Here is a 21622-nt window from a genome sequence, read left to right on the forward strand (position 1 = left end):
CAGGTTTAGTAGAGCACAGGGGTGGGACTGTGGCGGTACTTTTGATTCAACTTGTTTAGCTCTGCCTGGCGGAGCGTTTATACTTAGCAACCAAAACAAACGAGACTTGTTGTTGTCTCTTTCTTTCAACAACATGAGTTACAGTTTATAATTCAATGCAAAGAGCTGCAGAGCTTCTTGTCAGGTCAGTTATTCTGAAGTTAGATAAACTTCAGAATGACCTCGGGTGCTCTGAAAAAGAAAAGTTACCTGGGACAGCACCAGATCAAGAAGAAGACGAGGTACGTGCAGATCGCTGAAATCTTGAGTCCTGATCGTTATTGATGCCTGAAAACAGCCAATAGTTTGATATCTGATTATGTCTGTTAAGATGAACTTATTATGAACACAGCATCCTAGGCAACAATGAGCCACCGGACGGAGAAATGCTGTTGCAGACAACATTAGGGAAAACAAATAGACCTATAAGCATGAATAAATATAGCCTCGTGGTAAGTGATATTGCCTTATTTTATCTTCCATTGCTTTATATGTTTATGGTAAACCAGACGAGGAAGACATACTATTTCTTTTTATCAGGGTGGAGCAGTTCCTCTTCCATTGGGCGATTCCACTTTAGCTCTTGATGAAGAAATGCTACAGGTTATGGATGCTGTTGATCTTTCTAAGGGTGAAGTTAGAAGGGGTGTTAAGGAAAAACAAATTTCAGCTCTGTTTCCTCCTCCACGACCCACTGCACAGAACGCACTCGGCAAAATGGAGAGAAACTCTGGAATGATGAAGGACCGGGAATCTATTTCTTACACAAATGGAGGGGATGATCCTCAGCAGAGAGGCTGTAGATCTAGAGGGGATTCTAACAGACCAGGATGGAGCGCTGACTGCAAAGACCTGGCTCAGAAGCTTCTTTTCAGTGAGGACTCTGGTGAAGTGGACCATCCTCAGAGAGGCCACCAGAATAACCATTCAGATAATCTCTCTGCCTGCACTCTGCCTTGTGTAGAAACAAATAACAGTCGAAAAGCAGATGGCTCCGGCAAGTAAGTCTTAGCTGTGGTATACCATTCTGCTTCATGTTTATTTTTGACGTCTCACTGACATTTCCTGCTCTCCTTGCTTAAATATAGGCAGAAACTCAGAAGGAGAAACTCTCCTCCCAGTGATAAGAAAGCTAGCTCGAGTGAGAACATCAATCCGCCTCTGGATGTATCTACAAAATATATTTTATTCAGTCCTACCCGCCTCGCAGCAGCCAGGCGAAGGGCCAAACTTCAGCCGTCGTTACAGAACCAGTCTGCATCTGTACTCACAGTGCCCAGTGGCCTGGAGCTCAGCATGCTCAGCGACACGCTTCCTCCGCCAGGTACAGTGAGTGTTGAATTCTATGTTTTAATTACTGTAATTCTTTTTCTTTTCTTTATTTTTATATCGAACAAGGCTGTATTAATCATTAAGATGCAGAAAAATGAATGAGAGACACTGTGCTACAATGCAGTGGCTTGAAAAAGAATTCACTTAAATCTTTCCACATTTTGTCACTTTACATCTGCACACTTCATATACGTATATATTTGTCAGGCAGAGAATGAGAAGCTGATCAGATCAGATGTGAAGACAGTTGGAGCAAAAACACAGGAGAATAATATAAGAAAACCTGTTAGAGGCTGCGTGAAAATTAGCTTCACTTTCTGTTAGAATAACAACCATAAGTATACAACCAGAGATACTTGGTTATAGCATAAATATGTGTGAGAATGATCCAGTCAAAGTCCAGATTTAATTCCAGGTGAGAGTCTGAGTTTGTTGAACCCAAAGCTGAAAGTATTGTTGGGTTTGTTATTTTAATTTCTCCCTACTGTTTATGAGAGCAGTAGTAATTATGAATATCTTTAAATATATGAATAACTTAATGTGGCTGCGTAATAATAAAATTGAACTATGTGTAAGGAATTTTGTGTCCTGAAGTAGCCTAGTTAACTGCAAAGTTTCTTTAATCAGATGTTTTATTGGGTTTTCTTAGTTTTTTTAGAGCTGTATTTGTGATTTTATTTTATTTTTTTAACTTTGACTGCAGTGACGTTCTGTCACAGCCAATCTATTGACAAACATGATCAAATGTCAATTATCAAATACTTTTTTTATGACTTCTTTTGGTATCACAACAAATACCTTAAATTTACTATAGTTGTAATATGATGATATGTGAAAAAGTTTAAAGTATATGAATTCAAGGCACTTTATGTTGCCACATGTTGATCAAAAAGACAAATTAAGACAGTCTTGAAGCAGATTCTGTTGACAGACAGACCAAATCACCTCTGAAACTTTATTTAAATGATCCACAAAACTGGAGAACTCTGTAAATCAGGAGCTTTTAGAGAAGAGGACCACTTTACAAACAAAATCTTTAAAACCTCTCTGAAAAGTATACATTTCTATCCTGCCGTGACAGTTTTGAACTCCACCGCAGGCGTGGCCTTGCGTGCTCCTGAGCAGCAGGCAGAAAAGCTGCTGTTATCCAGCTGGGGCTTACCAAAGCCTGTCCTAGAGCGCTACCAGAAACACGGAGTCACTCAGATGTTTGAGTGGCAGGCACAGTGCCTCAATGTTGGACAGGCTTTGCATGGAGGGAACCTTGTGTACTCTGGTGAGGGCAGCAATATTTATCTGCAGTGTAGCGTCCAGAACAGGGTACTTTTCTAATTTTATTTCACAATGTGTTTTTAATTTAAGCCCCCACTAGTGCTGGCAAAACTCTGGTTTCGGAGCTGCTGATCCTGAAGCGCGTGCTGGAGACCAAAAGAAAAGCACTTTTCATTGTGCCATTTGTGTCTGTGGCCAAAGAAAAGATGCACTACCTTCAGGTGATGGAGAGGGGAAAAATGTGCGCATATTATTTTTATATTCAGCATGTTTTCGGATCTAACTCTTTTTTTTGTTGTTCCTGTTACTCTGCAGAGCGTGTTTGAAGAGGCTGGGATTCGTGTGGAGGGCTACATGGGGAGTACTTCGGCTGCAGGAGGGTTCACCACGTTGGATGTGGCTGTTTGCACCATAGAAAAAGCCAATTCTTTAATTAACAGACTGATCGAAGAAAATAGCATGTGTCTACTAGGTAATATAACTGACCTAAATAATTTTGAATGGTTAAAAGTCAAGAAAACTGCAGCGTTTGACCTTTCTTACTTAGATTACTTTCACATGCTGAATTAAGCAAAACATTTTCTGCTTTACAGTGTATAAAGACATAATAACTCATATTTAATAAAAAAAAATTACACGATGAAATAAAGTACAACGCTTTCTTTTTGCAGGTCTTATTGTATGTATTCATCATCACTGCATCATAAAAATGACATATTGAATGATTTTTTATTTTGCAAGGCATGGTGGTGGTTGATGAGTTACATATGGTTGGAGATTCTGGGAGGGGATACCTACTGGAACTGCTCTTAACCAAGATCCGCTACATCGCACAGAAGCAGAACACATCAGGGTATGTGTCTCCCAATTCATCTTTTCAGCATCTCTTTATGTGGAGTTTGTAAAACTTTAGTGCTAACCAGTCCTACAGGTCTCTTTCAGAGGGCGTACAGATCATCGGTATGAGCGCCACTTTGCCAAATCTCTCTCTGCTGGCTAGCTGGTTGAGTGCAGATTTATACCAAACAGATTACAGGCCCGTACCCCTGCAGGAACATCTCAAAGTGGGATGCAACATATACGACAAGAGCCTTTCCGTGGTTCGACAGTTTGCCCCTGCTCTCAGCGTTAAGGTAACCTGGGTGGGATGGACGACACAATACAATGTTTTGAGTAATTTTTCATTAAAACTTTTTCAGAGCGATGGTCCTTTGACCCTCTTCCTCAATGCAAAGCTAGCCTCTACTGAATGACGTTAGCAACTTTTGCAACTACTCACATCTTTGTAACCAATCACAATTATCATTTAATATGACTCTTTTGCAGGCATTTAATTCTTTAACTATTACAGTTACAAAAAACGTTAAAAAAACAGTTTTATTCACATTGAATTTTACGACTAAGTTTCAATTTAACTGATGATATGCTAGAGCACTACTAAGTGAAAGGCTTTATTTACAGTTTCCAGTCAAATCAAAATTTGTATGATCTATATAATATGTCATGATACATCCCAATTGTTTTAGTAATGGCATTATTTGGTTGTTTTTGACTAGTCATTACATGCCTGTGCACGTATGCCTCTGTTAAAGGGCGACGACGATCATATTGTGAGCTTGTGTTATGAAACTGTGAAAGAAGGCCACTCGGTGCTGCTGTTCTGTCCCTCAAAGAACTGGTGTGAAAAGCTGGCTGATACCGTCGCCAGAGCATTCTTTAACCTCAGACATGCAGGTATGATTTAAAAATACAATAACTATCACACTATATTAGCAGTTACTTTGTTTTGGTTTTTTTAGATGTATTTAAGTTGTAGTGTGGCTGTTTAACCCATTTTTTTAAAGTTGAGTTTGGTGTCCTATTCAAGTGACAAGTGTCAAAATTTCTGGGTGGTTCTTTCTTTCTTCCAGATCTTCAGGGAGAAGCCGTGCCACAGCCTGTGCGTCTAGATACAGAGGGCTTAGATGATGTGCTAGCTCAGCTGAGGCGAACTCCAGCTGGTCTTGATCCCATCCTGCAGTGCACTGTCCCGTGGGGGGTGGCCTTCCACCACGCCGGTGAACACTCAGTCCTTCATCAACGCTGAAATGTAACCTGTCTAGTTTGTGATTAAGAAAGTTTCTCTCTGCAGGGTTGACGTTTGATGAGCGGGATGTGCTGGAGGGAGCTTTTCGTCAGGGACTGATCAGAGTTCTGGCTGCCACCTCCACCCTTTCATCAGGAGTCAATCTTCCGGCTCGCAGGGTCATCATTCGAACTCCAACTTTTAACGGACGCTTGCTGGACCCGCTCACATACAAACAGATGGCTGGACGAGCAGGGAGAAAAGGAGTGGACACCACAGGTATGGCAACAGGGAGAAGTTCACTGTGCCTAGTAATTTGATACTGTGGGGATTTGAAGTGTCTTTAATAGTAATGTTTCTGTTGTTTTCCTCTAGGTGAAAGTGTGCTTGTGTGTAAGCAGAACGAGCGTCAGAAGGGTATTAGTCTCCTTAAGGGACTTCTTCAGCCAATCAGCAGCTGCCTGGTGAGACGGGAAGGCGAGGGTGTAACCACCAGCATGCTGAGAGCGATCCTGGAGGTAGGATTAATATTAATAAAGAAAACAATGGATGACTCAAGCATTTTCTCCCTTTTGTGTAATAACACAACAAACTTGTGAAATTAATTTATCTTACATTGCATTTCTCTTATTATTGTTACACTATAACCACAATCTTCAGTGCATTTAATTTGTATTTTTATCTAACTTGTTAAGACAAAGTTATGGATATTGTAAAGTGAAAGGAGAGGGAAGCAGTGAGAAAGATTTTCAATGGGACAAAAGGGACATTTTGTCCCATTATTTTAACAAAATTGCTTAAGCTGACTCAAATTGGCTGCAGAACATCCATTCTTGACTCTTGCTTTAGGTTCAGTTAGATTTAGGTCTGGACTTTAACTAGACCACTCTCACAAATGAATATTCTTTTATCTAAAATTATAGTTCTGGCTGTATGTTTAGTGTTGTTGAACCTCCACCTCAGTTTCAAGCCTTTCTACACACCTTAACTTTCTGATACTTAGTATTAAAAATGTGGTGTTTATTTACACTTCACAATAATACTCTGCTTTGTATTCATCTATTACATAATTAAAAAATACACTAAAACTTATGCTTGCAATGTGTAAAAAAAAACATTTAAAGTTCTTTGCTTAATTTTATGAAACCATCTTCTTTCAGATTATTGTTGGAGGTGTGGCCAGCTCTCCACAGGATGTGAGGTTGTACGCCTCATGCTCCCTTTTAGCTGTCAGCATGGAAAGTGACAACAAGACCGAATCTAATAAGCAGAACAGCAAAGGAGCTATTGAGGCTTGTGTTGAATGGCTGATGGGAAATGAATTTATTAGTATTCAAAAGGATGGGCAAGGTAATGCCAAGGTTTACTATTCTTATTAAATTTAGATTTATCTTTTACTTCACAAAATGTTTAGAAAACTTCCAGTAACCTTTAATTTACTCTAAAAAACTCAAATTTGAGTTGAAAGTATATTCACATATTTTGTCATCACAGGTTGAGCCTTATTGTTTTGAGTTTTCTAATTATTTTCATCGCTCTGCTTCTTCACCTCCAGATGAGCAGTATTGTCCAACCCAACTAGGGGCTGCCACTCTTTCTTCGTCCCTCTCTCCTCCAGAGGCTTTGGGAATATTTGCAGATCTCCAACGGGCAATGAAGGGATTCGTACTCGAAAACGATTTGCACATTCTCTATCTGGTATGCATGAAATAACCTAGCAGTGAATAAATTAAATTCTGCTAATTGTGGTAAAATTTTAGATTTATATTTCTTGCAAGGCTTCAAAAAGCAGCTGTTTGTAAAATCATAAAAGTCCTGTTTCTAAATTTTCAGATTACTCCGCTGTATGCAGAGTGGACTACAATAGATTGGTATCAGTTTTTCTGCCTGTGGGAGCAGATGCCTTCCTCGATGAAGAGAGTGGCGGAGCTGGTTGGTGTCCAGGAAGGCTTTCTTGCACGATCTGTCAGCGGCAAACTTGTTGCCAAGACTGAAAAGCAGCTCAGACAGATGGCCATTCATAAACGGTAAAGCACCTATTCAAAAACGGGTTTTGTAGAGAAGAGAAGTAAATGTAAGAATATTTATGATAAAATAAGGTAACTTATAAAAATTCCACTGAACCTAACTTTCTGCTCTTTTCTCAGGTTTTTCACAACTCTTGTTCTCCAGGATCTGGTCAGCGAAGTGCCTCTGGGAACTGTTGCTTCTAAGTACAACTGCAATCGAGGACAGCTGCAGTCTCTTCAACAATCTGCTTCCACATATGCAGGTACATATTTGAGTGTTGTCATGTGCCTTTTGTAAAACTCATGATCTCTATGTAAATACAACACTTTAAACTCTACACAAAGGTTTAGTTTAGAGAGCAGCAACACGGATCAACCACAGCCAAATGTTTTGGGAAGTGACTTAAATGTTGTTTTGTGATCTTTTAATGACTTGCATTTGCAGATGCATGAGGTGCACGTGAAACAGTATATCTAAATGTTCAGTGTTCTTGTAGAAGTGTTTTCTTTGACACAGTTTTTTTGACTGCAGCATCAATCTTGTTGAATTTCTGCTTTAAGTTGCTTAAAGGTTGTTGGTTTCTGCTTTTACTTCTGATTTATGAAGTAAATCACCCCACAGTTTCCTAATGGACTAAGGAGATCCCTACTTATAGGCTCAACATTACAACATTTCAGCAAAGACACAATTCAGAGCCCTTTACACAGTGAAAACATAAAAAAGTGTAGATCATCACTGTAGAGTGATTTGTTGTTCAGTGTAGTATTCTTGGGCAGGTTTGGGAATAAACCCAGACCCTTGATGAGAAGCAAACCCACCAGTTCATTGTGTGAATTTGTGGTAGCTATGATGATTTTCTGCTTACAGTAAATGAAAACTATGATACTGAAGATTAGAATAATCAGAACAGTAAATAAAAAACACTTTCATACTTTCAACAGGATCTTCATAATTTGACTCTGGATTATTCTAATGTATCGACAATGACTGTGACCACCATTTGTGGTTTCTTGCTATGTCAAAACTGCCTGAACACTGAAAAACATTTGTCTCAGTGTGAAACTCTCAGACTCGCTGTCGTCTTTCAGGAATGGTGACCGTGTTCTGCAAGCGTCTGGGCTGGCACAACATGGAGCTGCTGTTGTCTCAGTACCAGACCAGGCTGAGCTTTGGAGTCCAGAGAGAGCTCGTCGATCTGGTTCGGATTTCCCTTCTGAACGCAGTGCGAGCCAGAGCGCTCTACGCTCAGGGGCTCTGCACCGTAGCTGAAATAGCTCGGGCCACAGTTCCTGACGTGGAGAAAGCGTTAAGGAACGCCGTCCCCTTCAAAAGGTAGACGTGAACTGGATTATGTATTTTCTGTAAAAATTTTAGAATGCTGGCATTTACCAAGAAGAACAAATGTAATTCTGTTAAGAAACCAATTAAATCTCGACATAAAATCTGTGAATTAAAATGTATTTTCTGAGAACAGACCAGTTTTACTTGATCCATCCCAAAACAAGCACCATCAAAGATTCAGAAAACATTATTAATCCCAGAGTCATAAAGTAAATCTAAGCACATAATAAAAAAATAAAAAAATAATGTTTAATCTAACAGTCATTAACAGTAAGCTTTAATTCATCAGTTCTAAGAGAGCGGTGGATGAGAGCGAGATGGAGGCGGCAGAGAGGCGGAACCTGCGCTGTGTGTGGGTCACCGGCGGACGGGCTCTGACAGAACAGGAAGCAGCTGCTGAGATTGTCTCTGAAGCGAGGCTCCTCCTTCAAGAGGACCTGGCTCAGCTCGGAGTTCACTGGGATCCATCAGTACTTCCTCCACAGTCCTCCTCTGGAAGTAGCTCTGACGATTACACCAGTGGGGATTCAGATGCTTCGTCTGTCTCTTACGTCAGCTCGCACCGATCACCAACAGATAGGACTAAAGAGCATCAAGCGAGAAAGCGGAGGGACAAGAAGAAAGTCAGTGAGAATCGTGGAGAGGAGGTTAGGAGAGATGCAGAAATCGACAAAGGGATTGCTGACGGGAAAGACGTGAAGCAGGATGTGATGAAATCTGAATTCTGTGAAGTTCTAGTAGAAAGATCTGAGGAAAGAATGAAAGCAAAACCAAAGACATCAGGCCAAAATGATGCCGGACATGCAGAGGAAAAACAGGAAAACAAAGGGGAAATGTTGGAGAAAAACAAAACACAAGTAGAAGAGGTGAATAAAGGAAACAAACAAATTGGGGGAGCAAATCTTCCCCATTTAAATTCCCCTGCTCCTGAAAGGAGCCTAACACAAGAGCTGGCTGACATTATTCCCAGCCCTCTCCCTCAGCTGCCCCCTCAGGTTCAGCCCCTATTCTCTCCAACCCTGGCCCCACGGTTCAGACCCCCGATTTCTCGCTTAGAGCCACAACAAAGCACAGCAAAAGCAGACTTTTCTTCATCCCCTCTGCAGCCAGGGAGACTAAAACACTCGATCGCATTAAGCAAAATCCTCCAATCAATACAAACTGATCGGGCTCTGCAGGATCAGTTGCAGCCTGCTGACAGGTTACACTCAAAAGCCCAAGACACAACGCCTGCAACCTCTCAAGAAAAGTCAGATGATATTTCTACGCCTACGCAAGCAGATTTGTCAACATCTTCTCTTGCCTCTGCTCCCCTGTTCACTCCCGAGGCCAAACGAAGAAGAACCGAAGCCGGAGGGGTGGATACGTTTTCATCTCCTGAGTTGTACGCAGGCAGTAGGACTGATGAAGTGGGGCAGGATGGTGTGGAAGAAGAAAGTTTCAGCAAAAGCTTTGACTTGGACACTCAGACAGAAAGAATTATAGTTCAACATGAGTTCAGTGGCACAGCTGCAGAAGGAGATGAGGGAGTAGAACCGCCGATGGTACAACAGGAGAATTCAGTAGCAGGAGATGAACATGACAGAAGAAGTGAAGCTGAAGGCCTTCAGACAGCGTCTCCCAGATTCAATATTTCTGTGACAGAGAGCCAACTGGAGCTCATCCTTAACACAAACCACAGAGTAAGTAATGACATCATCTCTAGTGACCTCCAGAAGTATTCACACCACTTAAACTTTTTTATTTTAAATGTTTTATTATGCACTAGAAGTCTAAATAACAAGCTTTATTATGACACAATGTCATTTTGGTTTGTTTGGATGACAATGCAAATTTTTTTGAAATCACAAAGTCTGTCATTATATGAATTCGATTCAATTCACACGTCTGCAATCGATATGATGCAATATGATATCCGCCTGTAATACAATTATTTACAAATATATGTTTTTTCTAAACAATGAAAATGTAATTTAACCCCAAGAAATACATTAAAGTTTGTGGATAGTAATGAAACAATGTGGAAAATATGAAGCTGTGCGAATACTTTTGCAAGGCTCTGAGTGATATAAATACCTGGAAGCATTTTGAGCATCATTAAATCTATGAAGTTGGTGTCTTTCAGATATCTCCAAGTCCAGCAAGAGGAAGAAAAGACCAAGATAAAGATGAAAACACACGCGACAATCGGCTCCCTAACAATACCGAGGCTGCAGCAGAGAGTCCAAACAGAAGCAGCAGCTTCCTGTTCGACAGCATGTATGACAGCCTTCTCCTGGACGCTCTGCAACCAAACCAGCTACCTGAACCAGCAGGTGAAGAAGAATCTCCTAGCCCACGTCCCGCTCCGTCAGCCCAGCAGAGGCGGCGCAGTGAGCTTCTCACCAACCAGGAGGCGGAGGAGCAGGAGGCGGTCCAGTGGGGCGAGTCCTTCTTCAATCTGTCCGAGTGGGGGGACTCGCTCTTGGTGGGTGAACACTTTCTGGAGAGGCAGAGTTTACTGAGACACGCAGAGAGAACTGAAGAAGAAAACCAAGAGCTGCAGCGACCAAACGAAGATGAAGATCTGATTTTAAAATCCCAAAACGAGTCTGACGAGGAGAAGCAAGGCAACGATCAGCCTTGCAATCAAAACAATCAACAATTTACTGAAAAAGGTTTAGATGAGGGAAAAACTGCACAGCAGGTTGGAAAGAAAACCAACGAAGAAAAAGAAAATAATAGGGAAAACTTAGTTGTCAAACACTCACTTGTCCAAAATTCACTTGAAAGTGCTTTTTGTTGCAGCCCTGAGTTACAGGAAATCTTCGACCGCTGGCCTAGTATGTCTGACCAGCCAGGCGCCACTGCTTCAACCACGGCAGATGCTTCAGAGTTGCCCCATCCAGCGACACATCAAGACAGAAAGAGGAAAAAATCCCAACATCCTGATGCTGCTCAAACGGTGCAGGTCACAGAGAGACCAGGCTCTGCTGGTGACCTTATTCCCCCAACGCAGGCCACGCCCCCTGTCACACCAAAAGTGAAACTAACCACCTCCTCTGTCCACTCACCTGTCGTCGCTCAGCCTCTCAAACAGTCGACGCCCTCAAACCGCCTTCAAGAAAAACGGGCCACATCCCACGCTGCGAACAGTCGCTTGAAGGCAGCTGTTTCGTGTTTTGATAGCAGACCGCAGAAAAGCCTCTGCCTCCCCCCAGAGAGTGTCGCCTCTCCACCGTCCCCGCAGCCCAAGCCCCCATCTGACACAGAGTCCTCGGTGAGCCCTGCAGGTTTCTCTCTCCAGCTGTCCCAGGAGGCCTCCGTCTGCTGCAGCAACTCTGGGAGCTTCTCCATCATAGACGTGGCGAGCGACAGACGCCTTTTTGATACTTTCGTTAAAGAGTGGAAGACAAAAGAGCGGTTCTCTATTGCTTTGGCTTGCGAGAAGAGAGAGTGCGGGCAGCACCCCGAGGATGAAATAGGAGGGAAACATAAGAGAGGTGAGGAAAAAGTTCAAGAAAATGCTTGATCTTCTCTCATAGTCTTTGTTTAAGAATGTTTTCTTCTTTCTGTGCAGCATCAGAAGCTCATCTAAAGCTTGATGGTTTTCCAGTAAGAGACAACGAAGGCCTTACTTTGATTGGGCTTTCTGTCTGCTGGGGAGCCAGAGATGCATACTATATTTCTCTAGAGCAGGAGCAAAGAAAAGGTATTGATAAAAACAGGGACATTGATGCACATAAATATGTGTCCATAGCTGAACCTGTCTGATCGCCATCAGGTCTGAGCTCCAGTCTGGCTCCTCCTCCACTCGATGATGCTCTGCCAGTAAGGGAAAGGTTGCAGCAGGTGAAGGTCTGTCTGAGCGGACAGGTGACTCATCTCAAGGGCCGTGTGGCTGTCGTGAATAACATTATCAAGGTGTACAAGAGGCTGGTACAGAGCTGCGGCATCAGCCTGGAGGGAAATTGTGAGGATCCAAAGGTGAGAGAAGTGAAAAGTTAGAATCAACTGTTTTTATTAGGATTGTTTGTGATGCACTATATATACTATAAAGTGAAAGGAAAACGTCGCATTTTTATACAAATGAAACTCACAGAAGTGCGTCATGCATTTGTATTCAGTCTGTCAATGTTCTTCCTGAGTCCGAGGTTCGACTATCCGACGGACCCTCCTCTCCAGGACCCCTGAATAGACCTTGTCAGGGAGGCTTAAGAGCGTGACCCCTCTGTAATTGGAGCACATCCTCCGGTCCCCCTTTTTACATTAATAACTTCCCCTCTGCGCTTCTTTTGGACTTTATAATTTTTTTCACCTTTGGAACGATTGTTAGTATTTAAAAATTGGGATCAAGCTCAGTGGGAAATTGTAAGGAATGTAAATAATCGTGCATCTGTCCACCCCAGGTTGCCTGCTGGCTGCTGGATCCTGGCAGTGAGGAAAGAACTCTTCCCAACATGGTGACTGTCTATTGTCCCGAAGAACTACCCCTGCTGGATGGTCTCGGGAACGCACTCTCCCACTGTCCTCGAGTCAGGGCCGCAACCAAGAGCGTCCTCATACATGCTGTGATGAACCATCTCTCCAGTCTGCTGGAGCAAGACGGCACACTGGGTAGAAATGAAGCCAGTGGTGAGAATGAGGTGTTCAGTGGTGGTTTTTAGTAATCCTATGACTCTGTCAGATGTGTTTAGGAGAATAGAGATGCCTTCCCAGGTTTGTCTGGCTCTGTTGGAACTGAACGGAGTTGGCTTCAGCGTGGAGGAGTGTGAGAGACAAAAACATGTGATGCAGGCCAAACTGTCAGCGCTGGAAGCCGAGGCTTACAGCCTGGCTGGACACACCTTCTCCCTCACAAGTGTTGACGACATAGCACAGGTCCAACTCTTCTCATCTTCCCCAACTGACTTAGTAAAATGCAAATAAATCAACAAAGAAAAAAATAAAACCCCAGAGGATTTAATGACATATTTTCTTACGATAGGTATTGTTTTTGGAGCTTCATCTGCCTCCAAACGGAGACATAACTGGACCAAGAAATAAGAAGACTCTGGGTTACACCAGGAGAGGCGGCGGCAGAGTGCGACTTGGGAAGCAGTTCAGCACTACCAAGGTGCAACCAATTAGCTATGAAACTATTTAATAATCCTTTTTGTCTTTTAAATTAGGCAACCTCATTAAATTAAATCCACTGGATTTCACTTGAAGCAAAGAAGTCTTAGATCTAAAATAAAGACTTCCTTTTTCAGGATGTTTTAGAAAAACTTCGTCCCCTGCACCCTTTGCCAGCTGTAGTCCTGGAGTGGCGGAGAATCACCAACGCCTTGACTAAAGTGGTGTTTCCCCTGCAGAGGGAGAAGCAGTATCATCCTACATTGGATATGGACAGAATATACACCGTTGCACAAACACACACAGCAACAGGTGCAACACAGAGCGTCTGTGTTTACAAGGCTTTGCTGAAACCAGACTGTTTAACCTGGTTATTATGAATCATTTATATTCAAGGCAAATCTAACCAATGGATTTAACCAGATTCCTATGTTCAGGTAGAGTGAGCTTTACTGAGCCAAACATCCAGAACGTCCCCAAAGATTTTGAGATTTGCATGCCTACAGTGGTCGGAGAAAGCCCTCCTTCTCAGGGTGGCTTCCAGATGCCCAACAAGCTGGGGTAGGTGCACTCTTGGCCCTGGCTTTTCATTCCTAGTGATTTGCAGTAGTTTTCATTCTTTTTCACATTCTGCCTACTTGTATACAGCTGTTATGTAAAGGTCTCTTGTTGAAGAAAAGTCACAATGTCTCATTTTAATTTTGCCACAAGTTATGTAGCGGTTGTGTGGAACAAAATGCTCTGCACTGTGGTGAAAATCTGGGGAGAGAATCAGCTAAAATGCAGCAGAGTCGGGGCTGCAATAGATTGATTTGGATCAATGCATTACGGCCTAGTCAAAGCCCAAACCTATATCAGTTTGAGACGCCCACTTTTGACCAAAGTGCTGCAGTTGCTCATGAAAATAATTAAGAATCAGAATCGGTCTTAGTCATGAAGCAAGAAAATCGACTTCAGCTTCACTTTGCTCTCAATGAAGCCATTCAAAATATTAAAAAACAGAAAAAGTGATTTTTTTTTCTTTCTTGCAAATATGTATTCACACAGTGTTTTTATAAATGAGGTTTACAAGATTGAATTAGTGCTAACATGCATGGCGTTGTTCAGGTGCTTGTGTTGATCACAGAGATAGCCGGGAGAGAAACTGTCTCTGTGGCGGCTAGTTAGCGCCGAGCTAAAGGTAAAAGTCTTAAAAGTTTGTATCCAGGATTTATTCTGTTTTGTAGATGGTAATCTAGGAGGAAAAGGCACAATGTGCCTGTTTTACCCCTTAATTCTGTTCCCGTGTTTTCGTTATTTTAACCTTTCACATAATTTTAAATCATGTGAAACTTTCTCTCTTTAGATACGAGTCTGTCTTCCATGAATATAATAAACATGACCATGTTGTTTTAATTAATACATTAATTAAAACAACATGGTCATGTTTATTATATTCATGATTATGAACAAGAACTTCCTGGCAGTTCCATCTGCTGCCTAAGACAACGGATTAAACCAGATTTCATGGGTTTTATTTGACATCGACAGCGAGGAATGAAGATTACTGATCTGTTTGTTTTTACAGAAAGAGGAGAAACTCTGCTGCTCCTTTTCCTGCAGCTGTAGAGCAAGGCCCGGCCTTCTCCGTCAGCATGAGACATGCATTTATTCCCTTCTCAGGTTTAAATCAGCATGCTGTGTTCTTATGACATATGTATACATTTTCCCAGTGGCTTTGTTTCAAACCTAATTGTCCATGTTTTCCTGTATAAAACTGAAGGAGGAATGATACTGGCAGCTGATTACTCTCAACTGGAACTGAGAGTGCTGGCTCACCTCTCGAAGGATCAGCGCCTCCTGCAGGTCAGCGGTGTAGCAAAACAATATAATGGACAGAATTGTTAACAAAAAATGACTTACTGACACACTGTGTGCTCACAAGGTGCTGAATGGAGGAGCTGACGTGTTCCGTTGCATCGCTGCTGAGTGGAAAAGTGTTGACCCAGAGTCTGTACAGGACAGCCTCAGACAACAGGCAAAACAGGTTGGGGTACGGAGAACAGCAGATTTGGGGATGTGATGATTTATTTTATGACCTCTGATGATCGTACGTTCTTCTTTGCTGAAAGATTTGCTATGGCATCATCTATGGAATGGGAGCAAAGTCACTTGGGGAGCAAATGGGAGTGGAGGAGAACGACGCAGCCTGCTACATCGAGAGTTTCAAAGCTAGATACAAAGGTATGCAGGCAGCTGCTGTACCACTGGGCTGTATAGCAGATATAAGCAGTATATGTTTACTGGGTTACACTTTATATCATTACTGATATAAATTTGTTCTAAAAGTATTACTGATTGCACTTTAAAAATTAGGTAACTTTGTTATTAAAGGTAAAGTTTAAACAGTAATGATTTCTTGGTTAATGTCAAGTTGTCATAACAAAGACATTTTGAATAATGTCAACTTTGTATTAAAAGTGTCATAATTTACCGAATGACACTTTATGGCAAGTCATAAATATTCATGAAGGCTTATTCATGTTCATGACAGGTGTTATGTCATGTTTATGACAGTGTCATGACAGTCTTATTCACCCCCCTTCAAATAGTGTTACCGTTTATGGTACGCTGAAGTTTTTCTGATATTGTGTTGTTGCAGCATTCAACTATGCCCCATATAGGAGAAGTTTAATAAGATTGATCGTAGTCCTCATGATTCCATACATGTAAAATCCACCAGTACCTTCAGTAGTGAAACAGCCTCACAGCATGATGAGTTTGTGTTTTTACCTGAAAGTTTCAACTCGACTCAGACATATTTAGGTTAGATAGTATATATTTTTTTGTTTTACCTTAAAAAAACCTTCTGATTTTAAAAATACCCGATGAATGGCTGATGTATTGGCACATTCCAGTGACTGACCTCAGCCAATTTGACCAACAGTCCTCTTCAGTCTGGATGGAACAATAACATCTCTGAAGCAACCCAGTCACTTGAATCTGATAGATGATAATCTTTGGAGGAAGCTAAAGATTAGGGTGACGGTGATGAGACTTAGCTCACCAACAAAGATAAATAATCAAAATGACAGTGGAAACCTGTTGGTCAGCGATTATAAGAGGAGTTTGACTGCTTTTTAGATGTAAAACATCAAACATTTTCAAGACTGATTCTGCTTATAATTAGTTTCTTTTGAGAAATGCCTGCCTCTTTTCACATCAGAAGACTTCTTGGTTGAATGAAAATAAATTCAAATATCTTCAAATCCCTCATACCAGCATTCGGTCTCATCCTTCAGGGATCAACACTTTTCTTAAGCAGACTGTAAAGAAGTGCTTAAAGGACGGCTATGTTCAGACGCTGATGGGCCGGCGGAGATATTTAGCTGGGATCTCCAGCACAAATCCACACGTCAAAGCTCACGTGAGCAAACCTGGCAATTAAGGTTTAGCGGGTAAATAACCCACAAAGCTCACTTCTTGTTCTTTGCTTCTCGGCTCCTCCGCCGTCCATTCAGGCAGAGCGGCAGGCGGTGAACACGACGGTGCAGGGTTCGGCAGCCGACATCGTCAAACTGGCTACCGTCAACATCCAGAAACGGTTACGAAAAACATATCCTGCAGCCCCATTGTCTCACCAACACACGCACTCAGGTAAACTTCACACAATTCCTCCTTTTTGTATTTACGCTTTCAGACTGTGACCTTTAACGCCATCAACCTCCAGCTCACAGTCACCGCAGAATTGGGACGTCTTTGCTCAGGGGAGCCTATTTTGTCCTCCAGCTGCATGATGAGCTCATCTACGAAACCACAGAACAGGATCTCATACAGGTATTGGGAGCACTGTTTGGGTTATGACACTGAGAGCAGGACGATGCTTCATTGTCTGACATTTTCTCGCCAGGTTGCACAGATAGTCAAAAGGGAGATGGAGTCAGCAGTGAAGCTGTATGTGAAGCTCAAAGCCAAAGTCAGAGTTGGACCCAGCTGGGGAAACCTGCAGGACCTCGATATATAAACTGGATCCTAAATGATGAAATGAACTGTAATGCTGCTTTGTAACTTTTGTATATACTTTCATCTGCACAGAAATGTTTTTAATCATATCGACGATGAGATGCGACATCTAACCAATCTGATTTTGTACATGTTTTATAGGCTGACAACAGAGACGCACCAATCATTTAGCTGTATATGCACAAAAATATTCATTTTCAGTCAATTATTTACACTTAAAAGTCAAAAACTCTAAGAATCCCTAAAACTGGTCTTTGACCAGGAAAAAGCTTGATTGGTGCGTCTTTGACACTAATATGGAGGCTGTCTGATGTAATGAATTGGAAATGTTTGCCATTTGAGTTGGATGACCATAAAGACTCACCAGGTTTATTCTTGATTTTATCCTGAAGTCACATTTTATTGGACCATAGGTTGAGCTGGCTTTCACAAGAACATACATCATTTATTTCTCAACAAAACAAATTTGTCTTATACTTATAAAGTCCAATAGACATGTCTTGTTCAAAACAAAAAAAAGGTTAAATGGATGAATGAGAAAACAGCCAATCTCCGAACTGTTTTCAGGTCAGTATTTTCATTAAAAAGCAGAAAACCTTCGACTTCATCCTCCCAATTTTTATCAAGTTGGAACTCCACTCAGGACCACTAAGATATGCCTTCAAATATAAGCCAGTATAGATAATTTCAAAGTCCTTAGATGCAGCCTCCAACTGCAACAAAACAGGAGTAAATACACTAACGGTTTCAGCTCATCGCCAACAATTAACCAGTGCACCGTGACTCAACAGAGCTCATCAACACAAGGCTCAGTTTGACACAAAAAAATTTGTAACAAGTAAATAAATACATGTCTCATGAAAACATCTATGAACAATGATAAAGAGGAACGATATACTCCAGAAAAATGTGTTTTTTACAACAAAGCATGAAAACGTCTGCTCATCTTTACCCAAAGGATTTTACTTTCCAACATGGAGGACACCGTCAGTGCAGTCATTAGAAAAGAAAATAATGAGATGGGCAAGACCAGCAGCTACATTTGAGTGTTTCTGGCTCCTCACATCAGTTGCATCGTTTGATTGAAGTGCAATGTGGTAAAATTATCTTCTAGTGACAAAGCACATACATGAGGGTGTAGATGATGGTCGGTTTTCTTAAACACTGTTGTGATCTCACCATTATTTTTATGGCCCGAAAAGAACAATCATCTGGAGACACATTTATAGTCAGCATCTTTGGTCATTTTGTCACTGGCCTATTGGACCCCTTTAACTATACAACAGCTTGATCTGTTTCTATGAACACAAGAGTGGCCAACAGTTGATTTCTAAAGAGTTAGGTGAAGTGATGAGTGCCAAAGGGAAGGATTAACTGAGCCAGGCAGATGAAGAAATTGGCTATCAGAAGAAAAACAAAAATCATTTAAGGCATCAACACAGGCAGAGCTGTGCATTTCAGAGTAAAAACCAGAATATATGTACAGAGAGGTACAATAACAAGTGCTACTTAAGCAGCTTTAACTCCCTGGCTATTTGTGCAGCAAGAACCTGTCTGTCTTGCTGTATGAAGCTCTGGAGATGAGAGGGGAGATGGTGGTGGGGTTGTGCTGGGTTTGGGAATTTTGCCGTAGTCAAATCAAAACCTGAAGAGAAAACTCTTGTCCCCGCCAGGCTTCTGTTCTTGACGGAGCGGGGGGGAGGGAGGTGGAGTATAACAGAGTGCTTGAAGTAAGAGAAATAAGGACACCATAGGTTTTTGAGGGCGACGTCTCTGGAGCTGTCAGGGTGCTTTGCTCTCCGGGCTGAAGTGGTACCTGACAGGAGGACCAGGGAGGTCCTCGTCTCCGTCTGATTCTGGAGCGAACGATACGGTGAGGTCGACATAGCGACGGGCCGCCGATGGCTTGATAAGCTTCTGCATCCTGCGGTAGGCGGAGGAAAGAAGCTGTAAAGAAAAACTATTTTAAAGTAGAAACATTTCAGGAGTGGAGTCCTCACGTCAGCTTGAGTCTCTTTGAATGTCCTGGCATCACAGGAACGTAGAGCATCTTAACACCATGGACTACCATGCTTGGTTCAATCCCGTACTTTTCCTACAAAAACATGAAATCGTCAACTTTATTATGTTTGAAAATGAGTAACACTAAATCAGTCAGCCAGCCAGAGATCTCAGACAATTTTTCCTATTTTAATTTCCCATCTCCCCTATTCAATAATGCATGAAAACTCAGAAATGCTTCCAGATTTAGTTTATAAACGCATCACTTAACAGATATTACTCTATTTTCGGTATAATTGAAAACTATTATCTGATGTTCCTTTTCTGTTCGATTTTTCTTTGAATAGGAAAAAAAAAATCAGAATGGGTCAAAATCTTAAACTTTGTATCAGCCAGGAGAAGGACGACGGCTGCATGTTGAGTTTGCAAATATTAGGTGGGCTTAAAAAGTAATGTTGCAACTACTGAGACGGAGCTGAATAATGATAAAAGAACGTCTCACCCTCACTGCATTCATGAAGTCGGAGAGAGTGAAATCCTCGTGGCCAAAGATGGTCCAACAGTCCCAAATAGTAAAGTAGATGTTGTTCCTGGAAAAGATGTTAAATGAGTACCTTCTTAACAAAAACTGGTTTAAATAAAGAAGTGAGATTCATTAAAGGGTAACATCCTATATTACAAAAATGCTTATGTTGTGATTTGTAACTTTATCACCATGGTGGTAATGTGTGCATGAAGGTGGAAATCTACTGATGCTTCTACCTGATGGGCGTCCGTTTAACTGGGGCGGGCTCCGTGAGCACCACCACTGGAATGGCCAAGTTAAAGAAGCAGTTCTTCAAAGATTCAAATCCGAATCCACCAACCACCTTGATCAACTCCAGTGCCACCTACATAATTAAAAATAATAACTGCAGTGTTAGTATTCAGCCAAATTTTAATCTATGAAAAGTACTCAATTCAGATGCAAGGCATGAAGGTTAAGTATTAGAGCAAACAAGAACTTAACTCAGGTTCAAGTTTGCTCAAATAACTAAATAGCTTTAAACACATACTTTTCAGGGTTACCTTAAATACATTTCAGCTTACTTCACAGTTTTGCACAACGTTCTAATTGTCACATGAAACCCAAATAATGTACAATCAATTCTGTTCTCATAAATGTTCGATGGCGGTTCTCACCAGTCCTGCCACGGCAGCGGTTGCTGTAGCGATGGCGGGGATGATCTTCCCGGCGATGCGCTTTGTCTTCAGTCTGTCTGCCGGTTCGATGGAGTACATCAGGGCTCGGATGGAGGAGGCAGACGTGACAAAGTCTATGTGACCGTTGCTGTCGTCGTCTTTTTCAAACTCAAGGGGCCTCATCTGTAATCCTTCTGCAAAAAAAAATAAAAAATGTAATCAAAATAACATCCGAGGAAGCATCTTTCTTTTTGCACATCAGTCTAATTAAGTTTGTCTGCACACCTGGTGTGACCTTGTTTGTGTCGATGGCCTGCTCAAGTTGTGTGATGGCTTCCCTCTCCTCTTCGCTGCTTAGAGGCATCTTTGTCGCGTCGGGCTTCCTGGCAGTCTCATCCGTCTCTATACACTGGCAACAACAGAGCAAAGATAAATTATATTTTTTTTAACAGAGAGAAAGGGAGACGCCAACTGAGAAGCATAACCTACTTTCTCTGAGGGTCTGTACTCAGGAATTTTGACATCAGAAAGAATCCTGCTCACAGTGTCCTCAGAAAGATCCTGATGAACAAAAGTCCAGCCAGTCAGCGATTAAATTTAAATTTAATTTGTTTGACAATACAAGCACAAATGCATGTGACCTACGTTTTCTGAGTAGGCGATATCATAAACCTCAGCATAGAGCCGGGCAGTGCTGACAATGAAGGTGAAGTGCCTGATGGAGGAACAAGGAGGTTGAGGCTTTGATGACAGGAATGAAAAATATCAAGAAATCACACAAAAGTCTACTCACAAAGGGTCTTTCAAGTCAAAATCAATAGGTGTCGGGGGTCTTTTTGGGGACTGCCAAAACAAACCTATTAAAGCACAAAATGTGAGATGTGTCGTTCTGTAGATGCATATAATAATTTATTTTAATAAAGAGAAAAAAGCCACATAAACTCACTTCCATCTTTTAATCTCGTTTCCAGAGGAAATGAGTGCAAGAGCTGCAGGGCCTGGATAGTAAGCAGCAAACAAACAATGTTAGGGTTGTAATGTCTTTTCATTTTAATCTCTTTATAAATATTCATATGCATCTATAGGTCGAGAACCACATACCTTTCTTTTGAAATACTTTTCAAACTTCAGACGAGCAACGTGGATACACTGCTTCCACTGACCAGGACGTCTGCTCAGCAGCTTAATGACCTGAAAGGATCCCTCCAGACTTTCCCCCGCCTGCATCCTCTATATACACACACACACACACACACACAGGACAGAGGTTTACAATGATGCTAA

At 41.7% G+C, this 21622-nt stretch overlaps 2 protein-coding genes across 5 annotated transcripts in view; one reads left to right on the forward strand and one right to left on the reverse strand.

Annotated features, from left to right (window-relative positions):
- Window positions 1–17539, forward strand: polq (polymerase (DNA directed), theta). 4 transcript variants are annotated; one of them, XM_081608829.1, is made up of 35 exons: window positions 1–281; window positions 371–491; window positions 580–1040; window positions 1128–1363; window positions 2453–2647; window positions 2734–2864; window positions 2959–3115; window positions 3385–3496; window positions 3575–3776; window positions 4236–4377; window positions 4554–4700; window positions 4775–4987; window positions 5084–5226; window positions 5869–6058; window positions 6264–6406; window positions 6542–6735; window positions 6856–6980; window positions 7807–8050; window positions 8349–9741; window positions 10185–11541; window positions 11619–11750; window positions 11823–12025; window positions 12448–12655; window positions 12726–12919; window positions 13026–13154; window positions 13291–13465; window positions 13591–13714; window positions 14721–14815; window positions 14916–14998; window positions 15078–15179; window positions 15265–15376; window positions 16435–16559; window positions 16654–16789; window positions 16863–16969; window positions 17043–17539. In XM_081608829.1, exons 2-35 carry the CDS (start codon window positions 426–428, stop codon window positions 17154–17156), a joined length of 7890 nt encoding a protein of 2629 aa, XP_081464955.1. In that variant the 5' UTR covers window positions 1–281; window positions 371–425; the 3' UTR covers window positions 17157–17539. The 4 variants fall into 4 exon arrangements, with proteins under 4 accessions (XP_081464955.1, XP_008410516.2, XP_008410527.2 ...); XM_008412294.3 differs by having other exon boundaries at window positions 392–491; XM_008412305.3 differs by having other exon boundaries at window positions 392–491; window positions 2471–2647.
- The window catches only part of uba6 (ubiquitin like modifier activating enzyme 6), an 11958-nt gene continuing 7859 nt past the window's right edge, over window positions 17524–21622 (reverse strand). Inside the window, exons 22-32 of the mRNA XM_008412351.2 lie at window positions 21440–21568; window positions 21285–21336; window positions 21132–21195; window positions 20984–21053; window positions 20828–20899; window positions 20624–20747; window positions 20339–20532; window positions 19919–20046; window positions 19659–19746; window positions 19156–19250; window positions 17524–19079 (exon numbers count right to left, since the gene is read on the reverse strand). Coding sequence (XP_008410573.1) covers window positions 18938–19079; window positions 19156–19250; window positions 19659–19746; window positions 19919–20046; window positions 20339–20532; window positions 20624–20747; window positions 20828–20899; window positions 20984–21053; window positions 21132–21195; window positions 21285–21336; window positions 21440–21568 — 1158 coding nt within the window. The 3' untranslated portion in view covers window positions 17524–18937. The remainder of the gene's footprint in view (window positions 19080–19155; window positions 19251–19658; window positions 19747–19918; window positions 20047–20338; window positions 20533–20623; window positions 20748–20827; window positions 20900–20983; window positions 21054–21131; window positions 21196–21284; window positions 21337–21439; window positions 21569–21622) is intronic.

This window comes from Poecilia reticulata, chromosome 1 (assembly GCF_904066995.2).
Source record: "Poecilia reticulata chromosome 1, P_reticulata-male-v2, whole genome shotgun sequence".
NCBI lineage: Eukaryota > Metazoa > Chordata > Actinopteri > Cyprinodontiformes > Poeciliidae > Poecilia > Poecilia reticulata.